This window comes from Lactuca virosa, chromosome 2 (assembly GCF_052849685.1).
Source record: "Lactuca virosa cultivar CGN04683 chromosome 2, Lactuca_virosa_CGN04683_v6, whole genome shotgun sequence".
Classification (NCBI taxonomy): domain Eukaryota; kingdom Viridiplantae; phylum Streptophyta; class Magnoliopsida; order Asterales; family Asteraceae; genus Lactuca; species Lactuca virosa.
The window spans coordinates 174,167,737-174,189,109 of record NC_136427.1 but is presented as its reverse complement, the minus strand read 5'-3'; the positions used below and the strand labels follow the sequence as shown (position 1 = coordinate 174,189,109).

Here is a 21,373-nt window from a genome sequence, read left to right as displayed (position 1 = left end):
TTATGTTTTGTTTCCTCTTATGTTTTAGAATAAATTTCATTTATAAAACTTCGATATTATTTTCTTGAATGTTAAATAAATGACATTTGGTATATACTTTATAAAAGTTATTTAAATGACATTAAACATAAAAAATAGGATGTTATATGTGCTTACTGGAGTTGCAGGTGCCATGGACTAGAGAGACATAAATCGGCAATATAAGGCTAAATGGTTAACCTGTAGGGTTGTAAAAGGAAGAAGGAAGTGGAGGAGATGATCAGTAACGAAGGCAGATGTGGTGGGGTTAGGAGGCCATGGCAATGAGGATAGCGGAGGAAGATGATCAGGGAGGCATATAAAATTAGCGCTCTTTGTTCGTATTTTCAGTTAAGCTCTTATTATAAAGTATTTAATCATTTAGCCCGTGTAACTTATATTTGTAATTAATATAGGAGAGCATGAAATGACTAGAGTGTCCCCCATGTGAGGGTCATGAACGGATCCAATGAAACAGTTTCGAAGACATGGACGGAATGTGTAATCGAAACCTGCTAAAGGGGCTAATTTTGACACAATCAAAAAACTATGACTAAAATTGTAGAATTATGCCAACCATAGGGACCATTCCTATAATTTATTCTTAGTGGAATTATCATATAAGTCAAGATTATTTTTTTAAAATAAGGGTTGATTTAGGGACTTTTTCTATAAATAGAAAAGAAGTCAAAAAAATTGTTTTGACCCATTGTGCCGTTAGTTTAGATGACAGACGTTTTTAATATTATTCTTTCTTCCTTTTGACACGTCTCTATCTTTCTACTATCTCATTAGGCTAGTGGGTGTGGTGCCACACTTGTCACGGTCCACGTAGGCATCACATCACACTTTCCACATTCTTACCAAAAGTTGTCATTTGGTAGGCGCTGGTTGCCACACTTGTCATGCTATCTATTTTTTTTTGAATATACAAAATAAATATTTCAAAAATAACATTTCTAAAAGTTCATTAAACTTAAAATAAAAATATAAAAATTCAAAATAACAACAAATACACCAAAAAAAATAGAATTCAAAATTAAAAACATAAAAACTAAAATTACCAATATCTTCATCGGAAAATTGACCTTCCAAATCGTCGACCGGTTTCGTGTTAAGATCAATGTGGTTGACGTTCCAAATATGTTCCGTCAAGTCCCTACGAAGAACATGATGCTTCTCAACATCATGAACTAGTGCCCTCCTCGACATGTACTTCGCGCTTCCAACCTCAAATGCTTGTGTCGGTGGAACGATCTCGTTTTCGTTATACTCACATATTGGATTTCTTTCGTCTTCGAGAATCATATTATGCAATATGATATAAGTATACATCACCTCGCTCATTTTCTTCTCCTCCATATACGATGGGGGATATTTAAGAATATGCCAACGCTTTTTTAAAGCTCCAAATGCTCGTTCAACATCCTTTCTCGCCCGCTCTTGAGCTATCTTAAACTTCAACCTTTTCCGATCATTTGGACAAGACAATGACTTCACAAAACAAGCATGCTCTAGATAGATCCCATCCACCAGATAATACTCGTTCCTATACGATATTCCAGCTACTTGAAAAGAGAAGTCTGGTGTAGTCCCGTTGTACATGTCGTCAAGTAATGGAGACATGTTAAGAGCATTGATGTCATTAAGGGAGCCAACTGAGCCAAAGAATGCATGTCATATCCACATATCATGTGAGGCCACCGCTTCAAGTATAACAGTTGGATAACCATGATCGCCTCAGGTGTATTGCCCTTTATGGGCATTCGGACAACAACCCCTTGCCCAGTGGAGGCAATCTAGGCTTCCTAACATTCTAGGAAAGCCGTGCACATTTGAGTGATAAGAATACAATTGTTGGATGTCACTATAAGTAGTTTTGCGCAGATATCGTGGACCATATAATCTCATGACATACTTGAAAAATTTGTGAAGGCTAGTTCGTGCAACACGCCCGGACATCCTAAGGTTATCCTGTAGTGCATCGGGGCAAGTGGTATACGCTAATTGACGAAGTGCAGTGATGCATTTTTGTATATGAGTAAAACCAATTGTACCACTAGCATCTCGACGTTGTTGAAATAATGGACACGTTGTCGTGACGTCGTTGACTATACGCAAAAACAGAGATTTATGCATACGGAACCGGCGATGAAAATAATATTATATAAAGTTGGCGTCATCCACAAAGTAATCTTGCATGAGACGATCATTAGCCGCCTCATGAAATCTTTGTATGTATGTATCTTCTCTTCCTCCGATGTGCATTCTCCACATTTTCTTCTTGTAGTTGTTCGATCATCTTCTCCACCTCCTTAATAACCTCTATAGTCGTTTCAAGCCAGGCATCAAACATGCCCGATGAAGATGACGAAGACGACGTTTTGAGAGAGTGTATTTGAGTTGTAAGTTGATGTTGATGAGTTAAAATTGTTTGAAGTTGTAGTATTTATAGGAGGTTTTTATAAAAAAAATAATAAAAAATTAAATTAAATGGAAGTAGCCGTTGCCAGCTACCCCACTTTCCCATTGGTCACCGAAACTCGACATATATTAACCGAGAGATTGAGCCGAGCTCGTCATACCGAGGGGTCGGCCTGGTATGCATCGAGGTTGTCGAGCCCCTCGCCGAGCCCACACCCACCAGTCTTACAAGAAGAAAAGGCATATTTTGCTTATCGGTTTATTCTTTTTGTTTGTTTCTAATTATCTTTCACATATACCCAATCATAGACGTGTTCAAAAATATCCGTATTCGAAAATCTGATGTAAAATTAAACAAAATTTCGGAAATCCGAAAATTAGATATCCGATTTTTCGGATTTGGATACGGATATCAGTTTTTTAAATTTCCGGATATTTTGGATATTGATATCCGAAAAAAATATATTTATATTGATTTTTTAAATATTTTTTATTTCAAATTATAATAGATCGGGAGAGTTGGATTTTGTTTAAGGACACTGCTTATGCCTTTTTATTTAGTTTTTGAGTTTTTCCCTTTAAATATTTGCTATTTAAAAATATATATTACCATAGTATATTTCACCTAATTGGTTAATTAGTCAAATGAAAAGGAAAACAATCTTGGTTTATAGTGGATAGTGTCTAAATTTTTTTTTTTTTGAGAGTTTAGTATTTTCGGATATCCGATTTAATATCTCAGTCCGTATCCAAAATTTCAGATACGGGTTTGGATATCAATATGGCGATATCTACTATCTAAAATTTTTGGATATCCGGATTTGAACACCCTAATACACACTATATATCACAAAACAAAAAATATGATACCTCAAAAGCTAATTGATCAATATCATGCACATAGTGTTGTTGTAAACATGATGTATTGTCTACTAGTCGTGAGATACAATAAGAGCACCCACAACGCTTCTTACAATCTTCTTTCAAAGCACATATGGATTTGATTTGAAAGCCAACTCAACGTATCCCTTTTTTCAGCAGGCTTGTGTGACAACTGGCAGTTCTGGGTCATTTAAAGTCAACAAGTCAACAAAAGTCAAACATGTCAACGAAAGTCAACGGATTAGGACGTAAATCTGTGGTTTACACTTTGCTTTTAGAGTTTTCGGTTTAGGACCGAAAACACTATGATCTCGCTTTTAGAGTTTTCGGTCTAGGACCGAAAACACCATGATCTCGGTGGTACTTGGACCGAAATCACCATGTGATTTCAGTGGGCTTAATGATGTTTTCGGTTGGAACAAAAAAAATAGTTGACTTAGTGACATGAGTTTTGCATCCTTTCCAACACAAAACATTAACCAACATGTATCAAGGCTATTACCCAACAAATAACAAAGCAAACATCACTTCACCCCCACCCTCCCCCTCCTACCCCCCCCCCCTCATTTAAGGTTCGGCCGAGAGGGGTATCCTTCGCCCCCATCATCTTCATTCTTCAACCTTCTCTCAAGAACAAGTCCAAGTCCTCCAAAGATCAATACTTCCAAGTTAGTTCTTAGGATTTTTGGTAAACATTCCTTATTAATCTAGTGTTTCTACACATTTTCATACTAGTTTCATCTCATTTACACACATTATCATGTGTTCAAACCCATAGGATAATATAATCTTCAACCACCTTCAAGTGTTCTAAGCTTGAAGATCTTCACCATCACCTCTTTATCCAACCATGAACACACTCAAGGTGAGTTCATACCCCCATATTTTTGAGTTTTTCATGTTTTAGGGGGGGGGGGGGGGGGAATACAAGAAAAGTTTGATTTATAACACAAATGTTTGCATGCTTCATAATCTATATTGTGTTTAAAGCATTTTTCTTCATGAAATGTGGTTATTATTTGTTTGTATAACATCTATTTGTGTTATGTTGGTTAATGATACAAAACTAAGAAAAACAAACATAAACTATGTATATGTTCTTTAGAAAAGGGTTAAACCACAAAGCTACAAGGATTTTAAGACTTTTAGGGTCAAGATATGGTTTTTCTAGCAAAAGTGGTTAGATTCTAGTCATTTCACCACTTTTGGTGGGATATAACCCAAAATATGTTGTTTTGACCCTACATTTTAGAAACTAAACAAAAATACCAGAGTGTTAGCTGCACAAAGAAAAAAAAACCCAAAAATCTAGTATTTTATGTAAAATGGATTTTTAACCAAACTGGTTATAACAAGTTTATGACATCATTTTGTGGGTTTTAACTAGAAATATATGGTTTTAAAAATCATAAAGTTAACTTGAGTAAAAAACCGAAGAAGGGTAAAAGTAAGTTTTACCAAGTTATATTTGTTTTGTCACCGATAAATATCGTTAAAAAGGGGCAAAAGCTAGAAATTAACTTTTTCATACCAATTTCTCATACTTGTGTTAGATGTAAGTTTATATGATATAATCTCTTAAGAACATCTAGATAAGATAACTATTACGTATTTATATAAATGATTATATAAATAGACTTAACAAAACAATCATAATAAACTATAATTGGTATAGTTTGGGAGTCACAAATACTACTTTATCCTTTCGGACGAAACATATAATTATTTAAAGGTATAATTATTTTTACACTATATAACCACTATGGAAGGGTAATACTTTCATTTACAAGAAAAAGGGTTTTCATTACACTAGACGTAAACCGGTTAATACAATTTTGTGAGACATGACTTCACCGTACCTACCAGAGTACACACTAAAGACTTGAATTATAACCAGAGTCTCGGTAAGAGAGCGTGACACTTGTGTATAGATCTATACGGAACTGACAACCCCTCACCCAATCTGTTAGCTACAGTTAGACCGGCAGGTCTAGGGTGACAAATGTCTAACATTCCGACGTCTGAAGAACGTCGTAGCAGGCCACTAGTCGCTAGCACGATTATAATAACTCACATGGAGTGTTAACAATAAATTTGGTTTACGGGGTTAACATACATTCAATAAGTTGGATATAAAGATAAAACTTCATAATAGTATTTTCCAGTACAACACTACTTACATTTTTGGTCTTGGGCTTAAGACTTACAACTCATTTTTAAAGAAAATATTGGATTTTCTGAAAGCGCACTCTATCATTTTACAAGGAAAAGTTACCGATTTTTCGCATATAAACTCTTATGAACTCACCAACTTAATTGCTGACACTTTTTTCAAAGTCACTTGTATTCTCAGGAAATCAGTAGACAGGTAACCAAAAAGGTTTTGAGGATGGGGCGTCGTAACGTCACGTCATTTACTTTTGTCATATGTATTTGGTATCAAGTAAACAATGTTTTGGATACAATGTAAACTACTTAATTATCAATATGATGGTTGTATGGATTTGATTACTATTATTCATTATGTTATGATACTGTACATGAAGTCATCCACCCCCAGACGTTTCCGCCGTTCTAGTTTGGGGGTGTGACAGCTTGCAAAGCACAAATGGGACCTATCATCTTTATATATCAATATACTTATCTACTCTAATAAATGAAAGTTTTTTTTCCACTTGTCACACTCTCATTCAATTTGTCAAATGTTATTTTGTGGTTATTTTGAATTAATTTTTATTCCACATGTCATTTTATGGTTTTTCTATTTTATTAATTCCACATACTATTGAAATGCAATAATAAATGCATATTAATTTCTTTATAAACTTTCCTTTTAATTTTAAAATTACTAAATTAAAGCTTCATTAATTTCCTTTATTTATTTATCTAAATTATTTGTTTAAATGTAGTGAAAAAAAACACTTTAATTTTTATAATTCAAGACTTTTCTCATTTTTCTTATAAATTCAAACTGCTCAGATGTTTAGAATTTGATATTTAGTTTTTTTTTTTAAAATAAACTCATGTAATACATGAGTTTCATACCTAGTTTATATTAATATTCTAATTAATTAATTTCCTTTGTATTATTTTAGTAACAATATGTTTGATCACTAAATTTTGTTTTCAACATCCTTTTTTTTGCAGATTAATCATCAAATTCATTATTATTTGATGAGTATGTATTTTAATTATTGTTTGTATTTAGATTACACACGGTCATTATTCATAGTATTTTATTTTTGAATTAATAGTAAAGTAAATATTTTATATAAAAATAAAGAAGTTATTGATGTGGCAGCGAGGACCACATGTGAAAGAAGATTGGTATTGCACTGATGTAGAGATAATTATAAAATCTAATGTGACACATTTGAAAGACTAGTTGTATTGCACTGATATGGATGATCTAAACATCCTAACCAAAAGACTAAAGTACATTGCTATGTAGTGCAAGTCTGAAGAAAAAAAAAGTGTGTTGCTATTTAGTGTAGCTCTAAAAAAAAGACATTCTTGTACATCATGTTAAAGCAAAACACCATCTTTTTCACCAATTTCTTCATCTCCTCAACCTTCAATTCATTCAACTCTTTCACCTCCTTCAATTCCTTCCCCATAAACTCCTTTTATTATCTTTCATTTACTTTCTCATTCAACACCTTCAAATCCATCATAAAACTATCCCGATACAAGAATAATTTGCAATAACCTACATAAGAAACAAATGCCATATTTGCAATAACCTACATAACAAATAGATGTAATAGTAGCATTAAACAATTGGCTTTGTGTGTCATTCAAACCTCCCCTTTTTCAGTTGATTTCAACTCCTTAATCAACTCAAAGTGGATACTTCACAAACATTAGATAACTCAAAATGGGTACTACTTCACAATCCCAAAAATTCATATACTTGTTGGTATCTAAGTAATTGAAGTTATAATTGAAATTATTAACTTTTCTCTAGGTAGTTCATAAATCTTTAGAACATACAGATTCTCAATACAAAGTTTATCAACATCAGTATACAAATCGACTGTATGTATTTTACACAAATTTGTCTTTAACCCTTGGTTTTAACTTTTAACACAAAACATACAAAGTTTATGTTTTCAAGTTTGAATCTTGCAAAAGACTAAAGTAACAAAAACACATCTAGTGATTAAATAGCATACAAATTGACATAATTAATGTTCATTGATGATGAAATTGTTGGTTTGATTTTGTTGACCTAACAACAGATGAATAGTAATGTGATTCCATTTCCTTAAGGCTAGCAGCAGCATCTTCACCAATTCTAGCTAATATTTTATCAGTCTTTTCAGCTTGATGGTTTAGTTCCTCTGTTCTCTGTTCCACATGATCATTCAATGATGCAAATCCTGAAAATATTGCGGTTTGCTTCAACTCTGATACTAATTTCAGCAAAGAATCCGCTGCTTGTACCTGTTGTTTAACAAGTTGTACATTCCTTTCCATCATTAGTTGAAAAAATGTGATGATTGTATTAATTTTTCTTACCATTCTTGATGCACGCACTTCCATCATGAAAGCTTCTTGTGAGTTTCTGACAGGAGGATCATTGACCTACAAGACAATTCAGAAGATGGAATGGAATGAGTTATTCCATTCCATTCATTCTCAGATTCCATCATACCAAACACTAACTGATAACAATTCTTTCTTGAAGGAAACAAGATAGAAAGTTTACCCTTGCAACATTAACAACAATGCTGAAATTGTCAACAATACTTCCAATATCATTATCAACTCTCTGCTGCAAAGATTTCTGTTTTTGGGCAGCAGCAGCTGCTGCTGCAGCTGTGGGACCACCTGCCCCACTTGTGCCACCACCTGCCCCTCCTTTGTTCATTGTAAAATTGAGTCTGTTACATAAAAGATCAATCAATATAATGAATTCATCACTTCAATTCTCCAAACAAGTAAAGACATAACACAATCTCATGGTTATCATGTGATTAATCAAAAACAGGACAATATAAATGCAATCACAGACTTTGAGATGGAGAACAACGATAATCCCTTCTTTGCAAAGTAGCGTTGAGTGTGATCAAATATATCAAGTGATTAATCAAAAAATATCAATTTTCCCAGAGTCTATGCTTTGCTTTCACAGATAAAGTTAATATACATAGACAGAAAACAAGACCAGTAATGGGAGTTATAAAATTATTTTGTGTCTGTCCTACGCCTTAACTCCCTTCACTTCTCAAAACCCTAATGATTAATGCCAGTGGCATAATCACCATAGACCGGATGCACAGAATCAAACAATTTAATTAAACAATTTATGCAAAAGAAGGATCTCTTGGAAGTCTATTTTTTATTTTAGTGTAGAAAAAGGAAAAACATACCGGAAGTCTGGAGGTCTTGCCACTCCGAGTCGGAGCCTAGGGTTTTCAGGTATTGTACAGGAACTGAAGTGTTGCCACTCGGAGCCTAGGGCTCGGAGCAGAGGTCCGTCGCCGCCGTTGAGGGTGCGAAGTTTCAGAGTTGTGCGCCTTGTCGTCGTCTTTTGGGAGGCGGAGAACGAGACGAGAGCTCCGTGCCTCTGGAATTTTTCTAATTTGGGTGACAATAAAAACATAAATATCCAATAAATCTAAAATTTTGGCTCATTTTGAGTTTTAATTTTAAAATAAACTTTTTTTACGAAAAGGTTCTAAAAACCGGTAAAAGATTGCATTTTGATCCTTTTTAACCTGTTGGAACCAATGTTTTAAAAACCGGTTTGAATCGGCCGGTCGAACCGGTTGGACCGGGAACCGGGAGAAGGAGCGGTTCAACTATTACCGGTTTTACATTGATTTCTGAACCGAATTGAACCGGCCGGTTTTTCGAAAAACCCAGTTGAACCGGTTAAACTTAATAAAAACACATGAAAAATAAACTTTGGTGATTTTTTTCAAATAAATTTAGTTTTTTCTAAATAAAAACATATGGTAAATGTTATAAAGTTTTTTGATGTGTTTGTATTCATCTAAAACTATATTTCGTTTTGGTATTATACTTTAGTTTCTTTTTGACGTATATGGATTGATGTAAAACACTAAAACTTATGGTTATGTGTTATTTTAAGGTATTTGGATTCATCTACAACGTATTTTTATGTGTATTTTTAATGTTTAAACTTGTAAATATCAAATTCATACTTTATATATGTATGTATGTGTAGGAAAATAGAAAAAAAACATGAAAACTATAGAAACCGGTTCACCGGCGGTCGAACCGGTTAAACCGGTTGAACCGTGAACCGGTCACCATACCGGTTCAACTAAAAAACCGGTTTTTAAAACATTGGTTGGAACTTGTTACAAATTAATTTGGGAATATTTTATAAACTGATCAAAAATATTGTAACTTTTCTACAAACAAAAAATTTATTATTAATATTATTATTATTATTATTATTTTATTAAAAATATAAATAAATATACTATTTTTTAAATTCGTTATTATTAGTATTATAGTGAAGAAACTGAGATTGTAACACTTTGTTGGTGAGATTGTAACACTTTGTTGGTCAAGGGCTTTGTGATAACACACAGCCAATGATGGAGAAGACGAAAGGGAAATGTCATATTGAGGGGGTCATTTATATAAAAAAAAAAAAGGATTTACGGTAATAAGTTAGAAGTTATACTGCAGTTTTGGTCCTTAAACTTAAACAAAAATGAAGATTAAATTTCACGAATCGTCCTTAGCGCAAATGATGAAAGACATGTTTGGTCATTATTTTCAAAAATTAACTCGAACCGTGCCTTGTATGTTTAAAACTTGAATGCTTCATCCCTGAATGACGATTTTGTTACGATTTTAGTCCATTCCAAATTTAAAATGACCATAATGCACTTTGGGTAGTTATTTTTCGGTCAATATGATAATATTTATTATTATTGATAAATTGAAAGGAAATAGGGCCCCACTCCCACCACCTTTCACCCCTACCCTCATCTTAGAGTAGTCGGTATGCGTCCCGTTGAGACTCGTTGTGGCAGACATGGACGCCAAAAAAGGTGTTGCATCTCGTTGTACACCCCCCCCCCCCTTCTTTCTCGTTATGTGGCATCTTGTTGGCGTTACAACATATCAAAACGCGAACTAGGAACATTTCAAAATCATTTTTCTTCCTCTTTCTCTCTTTCTCTCTCTACCTTTTTCTACCTCTTAACAAGTTATAACATTGGAACATCATTTCCTACATGGTGTTATGGTGGTGTTAAGGTTGATGTGGCATGTAAGATGGCGTTATAACATCGGCCCATACCGAACGCTCTTACCCATCCATTATCCTCTTTTATGCATTTCTCTGGTCCTACTCTCATCATCTTCTATTATCACCCCAATTTGCACATTTCACCTCTAGATCCAAAAATTGAAAATCCAAAAAAAAAAAAAAAAAAAACTAAAACATGTAACCCACATGGTTCTAGAAATCCAAAATCATTTTAGAAATCAAACTCAAAATAAAAAACAAACCAAAACCCAAATAGTTCCAGAAAATCAAAAATGGTCGTAAATCCTTTTTAAAAACTTGTAAAATCATAGCTTTTAGAAAAGAGATCCAGAAAAAACATGCAAAATCAAAAATCACCCATTATTTTATTTTGTCATTATCAGTAGATTAAATGTCAAGTGTCGGTAGATTATTTGTCGTTATCGGTAGATTAAATGTAATATGTCGAATGTGACGTAAAGTAGGTAAGATGTAACATAAAGTGTATAACCTTTCATAGTCTAGGGGCTATATTGTAAATAGGTTTGTCGTATTGCAGTCATGCGATTGCAATTGTGTAAGTTTCAATTATGTAACCAGCTCTCTTAGAGTCTTTGCTCGTATGCAATAAACAAGAGTTTTTGAGTGTTTAAGACTTGAGTTGATCTCAATCGTCTTCCTCTGTTGAAATAGTTTTTCTATTTCTGAATAGCAGAGTGTCTATCCAAAGTATCCAAAACCATCCATCTAATCATCATCAAGATCAATCCAACGCATCATTCAGGTATAATCATTAACTTATATTATCTTTTTTCTCATCGTGTTGGCAATTACAATTACACCAATTTCATCCATATCTCAGATACATCAAAAGCGCCAACAATCATATATCAGACACATTAACGAGAGAATGGAAGCCATCGTGAAACAACAACAACAGTTCAAACAAGAACAAAAAGCATTTATACATGGAAGAAACACCATTCATGGAAGATTAACATAAATACGTCAGCCGTGACTAAAGCAAACATTATTCAAAAAAAATATTTGTCCTTTTGGTGGCGGGATGATTGACGCACGCAATGACGCATGAAACCATTATTATTGAAGACATTATTGAAGACATATGTAATCTACCGATAATGACAAAATAAAATAAATTACAACAGAGGAAGAACATCGAGATCAACTCAAGTCTTAAACACTCAAAAACTCTTGTTTATTCCATACGGGCAAAGGCCCTGTTTATAGGCTCTAAGAGAGCTGTTTACATAATTGAAACTTACACAATTGCAATCGTATGATTGCAATACGACAAACCTATTTATAATATAGCCCCCTAGACTATGGAGGGTTATACACTTTATGTTACATCTTACATACTTTACGTCACATTCGACATATTACATTTAATCTACCGATAACGACAAATAATCTACCGACACTTGACATTTAATCTACCGATAATGACAAAATAAAATAAATTACAAATCCTTCCACAACGAAAGGACATGTGTCTTCAATAATGTCTTCAATAATAATGGCTTGATGCGTCATTGTGTGCGTCAATCCTCCCGCCAGCGAAAGGACATATATTTTTGTGAATAATGTTTGTGTGTATGGAGATCAACTCAAGTCTTAAATTATGTAACCGGCTCTGATACCAGATTTGTAGCTTATTTTATTTGGGAAATCTTCAAAATAGTCCCAAACTTTTGGGAAAAGTTACACTTTTGTCTCAACATTTTTTTTAACAAAAAAACCCAGGAAACCGAGTAAATTGAACATTTCGGCCATATTTTACCGGTGACCTTCATTTAGCCGGTTAAATTGGCTTATGTGGCAAGGACTTGATGAGGTGGTTGGTGAGTCATTTAATGGCCTTGTATTAAACTCTAAATATAGTGGAAAACTTCATTCGTGCCATAGCAGACAACGATTGAAGCAGGAGCAGTGGAGGACCAAGACAAATGTCTTCTTCGTCTTCTTCGTCTTCAATGAATCGTCTCAGAAAGAGGTGCTACTGTGGTGATCCTGTAGGAAGATGGACTTCATGGACTCCATTAAACCCAAGAAGAAGGTTTATAGGATGCCCAAATTACCAGAATGGACTCAAAGATTGCAAGTACTTTCGTTGGGTGGATCCTCCTCTACCAAGCCAGTGGTATGCAGATCTGTTATTAGTATTACACAACAATGTCAATTTGGAGAACCATCGAACGTTTGGGGAGTTTGGGCAAGAACAACTAGCTGGGAACTTTTTTTGGAGACGTTGTGGAACAACCAATGGCACAACAACCAGTTGCACAACAAGCAGTGGAAAGAGGAAGATGGAAATCATTGCTTTATGTCTCTGTGGTTTCTTTTGTGTTTTTGTTGGTTATGTTGATGGATTGATAGGATAGAAAGTTGTTTTAATGTATTTTGGTTGTGTTTGTTTTGGTTATGACTAAGGGTTGTTAGTTTACTATGAATGTAGTATCTTGTGACTCATATGATTATGAATGAAGTATCTAGTTTATGTATGAACTTTAAATGTGTTGATTGTAATCAATGAATGGAATCAAAGTATGACTGTAATAAGTTAATAATGGACTTAATACACAAACGAATCAATACATAATGGAGTCAATCATGCATGACTGGAATCATGCATGACCGGAATCAAGCATGACCGGAATCATGCATGACTGGAATCATTCATAACTAGTATCCATATAAGCAAACATTGTAAGCACAAGTAATGTATGCATGACTGGAATCTATAAAACAAGGAATCAATATAACCAAAGGGAACATAAACATTGTTAATCATAGAACATGTAGTAATATTAACCAAAGCCAAACAAGTTTTATGGCAAGTTGTGTAAATGCCCAAAAACATGACCAAGGGGCCCAAAGCCTATAGTTTATATGGATGTAAACAAAAGGGGCTACCAACAAAAGAGGCTATCAACAGTAGAGGCTTATCAACAAAAAGGGCTATCAACATTTGCCCAAACCCAAAAGTTTTATACATGTTCTTAACAAAAGTAGGGATTAGAAACACCCTAATCTAGACTAAGGGGGTTGGATGAACTCATCCCCTTTCCATTCTTGACAGCTACCACCTTTTTCAACTTGATCTTTGTTATCCTTTCCGAAGGCTTCCTCCTCCTGACTTGATTCACTTTGCTCCTCTTTGTAGGCCTCCTTCTGACTTGATTCAATTGTTGTGTGATAGGTATTTCTCTCTCACCATCCATCCTTTCCTCATTCATCATTACCTCACCCATCCCTGGCTCATCTATGCCATCCTCCTCATTCATCCTTTCCTCATCTCCAAGTGCTTGATTTGTAGGGAGTTCTTCAACTGTTATTTGGCTAGCAATTCCAACATCCTGTAACAAGCATAACAAAAAGGCCAGTTAGCAAGATTTAACATTACAAAATGAATAATGAGAAAGCATACGTGTGACATAGCAGCATCCACATCTTCAATTTGTTGTACTTCTGCTTCACTCAATCCAAGACCTTCAATTTGTTGTAATTCTGCTTCACTGAGTCCAAGACAGTCCATGATCTCTTCTGTAGTGCATAAAGATTTCCTTAGGTTGTCAATTGTTAAGCTTATATGATTGTGAAAATCTGGACTTGCATCATTTTCACTCTCAACATTTGGAATGGCAACAAGTTCAGGCTCACATTTAGGAAACTCAGAAGTACCCTCCCCGTATTCTGTTTAGACTCCTTCACTAGATCCCCTACCACCACCTCTATTGCCTCTTCCACTAGATCCCCTACCACCACCTCTACTCCTTCCACCACCAACCCTTCCACCACCTCTAGATCCTGTTTTACTTCCTGACCAATTAAGCAAATCAGGTTCCAACGTAGACCTGTCCATTTTTTTCTTTGGTTGAGGTTCTGGAACATTGTAGGATTCTTGCTTGATGTTTTATTGTGTCCCCTTTGTAGACAATTTTTACATTGGACAGTTCTACCCTTGCTTGACACTTGAGAGTACTTGTCTTGATTTTCTGAAACATGTCTTCTTCTTTTAACACTAGGCCTTCCTGGCATCCTCCTTTCAATGGGTGGAAGGGGCTTAGTGTAACTTGTTTCTTCCCATAAGATACTTCCATTAACTGGGTGTATATTATGATCATAAGTTGCCTTGTAATTATTCTTGCTGAACCAACTACTTATAAAGTTAACTGGATCTTGATTGGTGTACAATATTGCCACTTGTGCATGCACACAAGGTATTCCTGAAAGTTCCCATAATCTACAAGCACATATTTTTTCCTTCAAGTTAACTCCATAGTTTTGAAACCCATTCCTTAATTCATATTCATTCACTCCACTTGGAACTGCATGCCAACTTCTGCAAACATATAAGACAGAACATAAGATGCAAACGCATAAGATAGAACATGTAAAAACAAAACAATTGAGAATACTTACTTAATGTCTTCTCCAAATTCTTCCATCTTTGTTATCGTGGAAGGACAAACTTCACCAACCAGTTTTCAGCCTCTTGTTTCAGATTGAAAGCCCTTTCCATCATGTAAAGCCTAATCTCTTCAAGCATAGTCAACAAAGGTTTCTTTCTTGCGTCTACAATGATTGCATTGAAACACTCAACAATCCCATTCTCTACAGCCTCACAAGCCAAGCCAATAGAGAAATAAGCCCTGCACCATGAAGTTGGTTCCCTTGCCATGAGATGATCATAAGCAGCAGAACTTATTGCCCTAATCCTTTCCATATTAAACTTGAAATCTCCTTCTGTGGTAGATTTTGCAGCTGCCCAAAACATGTTTCTGAACTGCACTCCACTATAAACTTTTCTGAAATTGGCATAGATATGCCTTGCACATTGCCTGTGCTCAACATATGGTAGAATATCCTTACTAGCTTCAACAAGACCCTATAACATGAAAAAAAAAGTTAATTAGCAACACCATACACTATTGTAAATAATGAAAAATAAAGAGATAGTTACTTTACCTTGTGTTGGTCACTGATTACACACACACCCTTTCCACCCTGCAATCCAAGATCATCATTAACCAAATCTAGGAACCATTTCCAGTTGTTCTTGTTCTCTACATCAACAACTGCCCAAGCTATAGGATACACCTGATTATTGGCATCCCTACCTATTGCAGTTAACAATTCACCCTTACACTGTCCCTTCAAAAAAGAACCATCCAATCCTATTACCCTACGACATGCCCTTTTCCACCCCTCTCTTATTGATTTAAAGCAAATGTAGAATCTATGAAATGTTGTGGTATTATCAGGGTTTATAGTAACTGTAATCCTAACTGTGCTGTCTGGATTGGATCTCAGTAGCTCATGCCCATAATCCTAAACTCTTGCGTAGTGGTCACTCAAATTCCCATGAATTAATGACAGTGCCCTCATCCTTGATCTATAACACTTTGACCATGAAATTTTGCAATGAAATTTACTTTGTATAATTACCTGCATCTCTTTGCATTTTAAATTAGGTTTCCTAATCAACTCCTTCACAAATTTCCTAGCTAACCAGGTAGGATCCATAAGCCTTGAATTGTTAAAATTCCTAACACATTTATGAATGTCTATCATCTTTTTGAGTTGGAAAGACCTTTCAGTACTCATCCAAGAAGCCCTAACCACAAATGGACACTTCTATGGATCACTTCCACATATTGCCACTAGTCTAACACTATCACATTTTTTGAAACGGATTTGAAAACCCTTACTAACAACATACTTGGTCAAACACAATTTCAGTTCATGTGTGGATTCATACCTTTCACCAAGCATTGGTCTCATTTTGTTCCATTTCACCTTTGGATTGTGGGTGGAATACTCAAATTCCTCATCACTACCTTCCTCGTTACTACCTTCCAGATAATCTTCATCTGATTCTTCTTTAGTGATTCCAGTTTAAGCATCGTTTCCAGTTTGAGCATCATTTTCAGTTTGAGAATCATCTACTGCCTCGTAATCGTCTTCTTCACATAGAATATTGAGAAATTCGTCTTTGCATTGGGAAGCTTGTTTCTTTTTTTAATTATGCATCCAACTCCACATCTATTGTATCAAAATCATGGATGTCATCCATGATTTCAACTACATGGGGGTAAAAAACCCTAGTTTACTGAGGGGGAGGGAGAAAGTGAAATGAGAGAGGTAAGTTGTATTGTGTATGTATGTGTGTAAATGAGATCGATTAAACCCACGTAAGCAACTCCTTGCCACATAAGCCAATTTAACCAGCTAAATGAGGGTTGCTGGTAAAATAGGGCCAAAATGTTCGATTTACCCGGTTTCCTGGGTTTTTTTGTTCAAAAAAAATGTTGGGACAAAAGTATAACTTTTCCCAAAAGTTTGGGACTTTTTTGAAGATTTCTCATTTTATTTTGTCATTATCGGTAGATTAAATGTCAAGTGTCGGTAGATTATTTATCGTTATCGGTAGATTAAATGTAATATGTCAAATGTGACGTAAAGTAGGTAAGATGTAACATAAAGTGTATAACCCTCCACAGTCTAGGGGGCTATATTGTAAATAGGTTTGTCGTCAATCATAGGATTACAATTGTGTAAGTTTCAATTATGTAATCGGCACTCTTAGAGCCTATAAACAGGGCCTTTTCCCGTATGGAATAAACAAGAGTTTTTGAGTGTTTAAGACTTGAGTTGATCTCAATGTTTTTCCTCTGTTGAAATAGTTTGTCTATTTCTGAATAGCAGAGCCCTCTATCCAAAACTATCCATATAATCCATCCAATATAATCCAAACAATCCATCATCAATTAAGAAACCCATCAAAAGATCAATCCAACACATCATTCATGTATAATCATTAACTTATAATATCTTTTTTTTCTCATCGTAGTAATTTTGGTATCAGAGCTTGATATCGTTCTTATTATAAATATGAATGTTCATCTTTTCGTTCTTATGAATATATGTTCATTATGTATCATTATAAATACTATTACATTCATCATTTATGCATATCATTTGTCATAATTATCATAAAAATAATAGACATATTAAACTTCACTATCACCATCATTTTTAAATTTTTATCATAACTTTGATTCCAAACATAACTAAATTTCTATTCTTTTAGAATTATAATCACGAGTTTTTCAAGTTTAAATATTAGTAAACAAGAATTAAATTTTTTTTGTAAAACACTGAAACAATCTAAAAAATTTCTTTTACATTTAATAATAGATTCTAACATATCGATAATTTATTGCATATCTAATGTTGAAGCAATACATATAATAGATAATAGTATAAATTGGAAACAAGAACAAATAAAAAAGAGAAATTAATAAGATTAATTTCTCAATAAAAAGTAGGAGGCAATTTAATTTCTCAATAAAAAATCGTGAAGATAAGATAACAAGATTAATTTGTTAAAAGAAAATTCACTAATAATAACTATCTCCATTAGTAAAAAGAAACTAAAGATTTCATTTCTAAAAATTAAAATCAACACAACTTATTAATATGGAAACTTTACAAGAAAAAGTAGAAACATTAACTAAAGTATTTGCAGTATTAGAAATTTTATCCGAAATTCAAGAAAATAATACAGAAATAGAAAATAATTCAGATAAGAATGACGCGGAAGTAATATATGATTTTTCATCCGATGATGAGAATCCTTATTCAAATCCATATAAAAATTCAAAAAATAATTTTGGATTAAAACGCAAACAATCATATGTTGAAGATGATTATCAAAGTCAATATATTTACGGACCACCTTCATTAGAAGAAAATTTTTTATATAGACAAGGAATGGTTCGAAATAAACAAAACAAATGGGAAAAAAATACCTCCACAATACATACCTAAATTATTTACATTTCCAACAAATTCAGATATTCTTTTTATTGATTGTGATCAAAATCCCAAAGAAAAAATTCAAGAATAGAGTAATAAAATGGGAGTACAAATTCAGCTAACTGAAGAATTAATAAATTTACACCCAATAAATTTTCTTAACTATATCATTCATAAAACACAAGGTAATGCATATCGATTTCTCTCATCTCTTGATGAAACTGTGTTGAGTCCATTTGTGTTGCGTCTTGGACCTTAAGTTTTGTATCCGGATTGGGCCTGTCCATCCGTGATTATCTAGATTAGTTAATAGGGTTTTACTATAAATATGCATGCATGTATGCGTATTAAAGTGTCGATAATTACGTTTATTATTGTAACCCTAAACACCTCTACAGTCGAAGTTCTTCATCGAGCTCTTCTGAGGTGTTGAAGTGTTAATCATACGACATATTCAGTGCCATTCTTGTGTTCTTTATTACATTCTTAATCATTAGCTTGCATAGAATCATACGATCCTAAGAGAACTTAGTTCTAACAAGTGGTATCAGAGCAGGAGACTGTGTGATCAATACACATTCCTTATGTATTCAGAATACTTTAGGGTTTCCGCTTTTATCGTACAAATAGAAGTCGTCTTCTTCATATCGACGGCTACTCTGTTTTAGATAAAACCCTAATCTCTAGTTTACAAGTTTGATTCTAGCAGCCCACCATGTCTCACGAAGATTCACAAACGAACCCAATCAACATCTCAAACAGCATTGGATCCACGACCAGAATACCCATTCTTTACACTCAAGACTACGAAGTATGGGCTCATCACTTCGAAGACTACGTGGTTGGATCTGAAGATAATGGCTATCTTATCTGGGAAGCAATCACACTTGGGCCATTTGTTCATTCAGCAACAAACACAACTGTCAAGTCCCAAAAGGACTATAACAAGCTGGTGACGGATGTAGAGAAGATGCCACAGGATGAGAAAGATAAGCTGCTATGTAATGTGAAGGCTATGAGGATGATCAGATTCGCCTTGCAATCTGACACCTTTCGGTTGGTTGGTTCATGCATAACGGCCAAAGAAATATGGGATAGGTTGAAAGAACTCTATTCGGCTGATGAAGATTTGGAACACTCCATTCAAACTCTGCTGTTGTCAGAATTTGGAGTCTTTGAACAGAAATCTGAAGAGAAGCTCATACAGACTTTTGATCGGTTCAATCATCTTCTGAGTAAGATGATCAAGCATGGTATAGAGAGGAAGTTAATTGAGCAGAAAGTAACTTTTATGAACGGGCTGAGACCAGAATGGATGGCTGTTGTATCAAATGTGAAAGCACATGAACAATTCAAATCCTACTCTCTGGCGAAACTGGTGGGAATACTCAAGTCCCATGAAAGTGTGGTAACCAAAGAAGCGAAAGTTGTTTCTGGCATGGGATCTCTGGCTCTTGTCTCAAAAGGCAAAAGTATCCCAGAAGATGAAGAAGAGACTGATATGTCTGAGTGTGATCTGACTAGCGAGGAATATGCTTTGATGATATCCAATCCGAAGAAGTTTGCAAGAAGAAAATTCCCCGTCAACAAGAACCGAAACTGGTAGGGAAGTTACAGCTCTGAGAAGGTGAAAGATGAACCAAAGAACTCCTCTCAAAAGGATGATGAAAAGAAGGAGAGTAAACTTGCAGGAAACTCTGGATACGACTGCAATTACTGTCACGGCAAGAACCATTTTGCCAAAGATTGCATGTTAAGAAAAATGGCTGAGAAGAGAGAGGGTGAAGATGATGAGGCGTACTATATGCGCAAGTTAGAAGAAGTCAAGAAGAAGAAGGCGACTAACAGCTCAATGAATGCCTTGCTTGTACAGGAGAATGCTGGGGAAGATGAGTTCAGTGGCGTAGAAGTGTGGTCAACCGACTCTGAAGATGAAGAGGTTAGAAGGCCCACTCATGGAAAGGCTTTTGTGGCAAAAGAAGAAGGTTCGGCTGGAAGGTGTTTAATTGTCACTACTGGGCCATCAACCGAAAGTGCAGATAAGGAACCGAACCTGACCGAGAACAAGTGTTTTGCAGCCAAACCAGTGAGTGAGAAGATCAACGACTGCGATCGGCTGATCAAAAAGGTACAATCTATTCTTGAATCTCTTAAAATTCCAAAAACAGATTATGTAGAAGAATTAAATGAATTAAACTTTAAATTTTCTAACCTAAGTAGCAGCCTCATGCAAACTCGCTTAGCGAATTCTAACCTAACTGACCAACTCAGCAGGGTGTCTTCAAAAAGTGAGGAAAGAAGAATGTGGATTGAGCTGAAGGAAGCAGAGTTAGTTAGAGCTAGGGACGAAAGTATTTATTTGCAAAGAGACAATTTAAAGTTTTTAAAACAAAGAAATATTTTTTGTTTAATAGCTAAGCGTTTATATACTAATATTGCTCAATTACATTTAAGTTGTGAAATTGGAAAGAAAATTCATAAAATGATATTTCCCTTTCTTGAATTTAAGGAAGATGAGATCATAGCAGAATGTGAATCAGAAGTGTCCTCCGAAGAGACATCCATGTCTTATAGGCTTGGTCTGGACAAGATAGAATCCTTCATTGATTCTAAGGAACACAAAAGTATGCTAAAAGATATCTTAGATGAAAATGATAGGCTAAAAATTAAATCTGAAACTATTCAAACATTTGATCGTTCAAACGCCAAACTTGTCGATGAAAATAAAATAGACTTAGGTAATACGTCTGAATTTGATGAGGAAAGCGAGATGAGTGTAATCTCAGTAGAGGACGAAGTTGACTGCTCTGAGTTTATGAGGAATGAAACCGAGAATGAAAAACCATTAATATCAGAAAACTCGGTTGAATTCGCTCGTCTGTCAAAAGATCAGAAACAGAAACTCAATGAAAAGGCCATGGTCTATCAAAAGGTTCATACTGTGCCAAATCAGGTATACGCAGTTAC

At 34.7% G+C, this 21,373-nt stretch overlaps 2 protein-coding genes across 2 annotated transcripts; both read right to left on the bottom strand.

The window, feature by feature from the left end:
* Positions 1–856: 856 nt before the first annotated feature.
* LOC145157975 (uncharacterized) lies at positions 857–1,644 on the bottom strand. Its single transcript, XM_079076940.1, has 2 exons — positions 1,083–1,644; positions 857–930 (listed from the first exon to the last, which is right to left on the bottom strand). The coding sequence occupies exons 1-2, from the start codon at positions 1,642–1,644 to the stop codon at positions 857–859; spliced, it is 636 nt and encodes a 211-aa protein (XP_078933066.1).
* Positions 1,645–7,465: 5,821 nt separating this feature from the next.
* LOC145159756 (mediator of RNA polymerase II transcription subunit 22a-like) lies at positions 7,466–8,916 on the bottom strand. The gene is made up of 4 exons (XM_079078790.1): positions 8,700–8,916; positions 8,036–8,210; positions 7,846–7,911; positions 7,466–7,770 (listed from the first exon to the last, which is right to left on the bottom strand). The coding sequence occupies exons 2-4, from the start codon at positions 8,195–8,197 to the stop codon at positions 7,519–7,521; spliced, it is 480 nt and encodes a 159-aa protein (XP_078934916.1). The 5' UTR covers positions 8,198–8,210; positions 8,700–8,916; the 3' UTR covers positions 7,466–7,518.
* Positions 8,917–21,373: the final 12,457 nt, after the last annotated feature.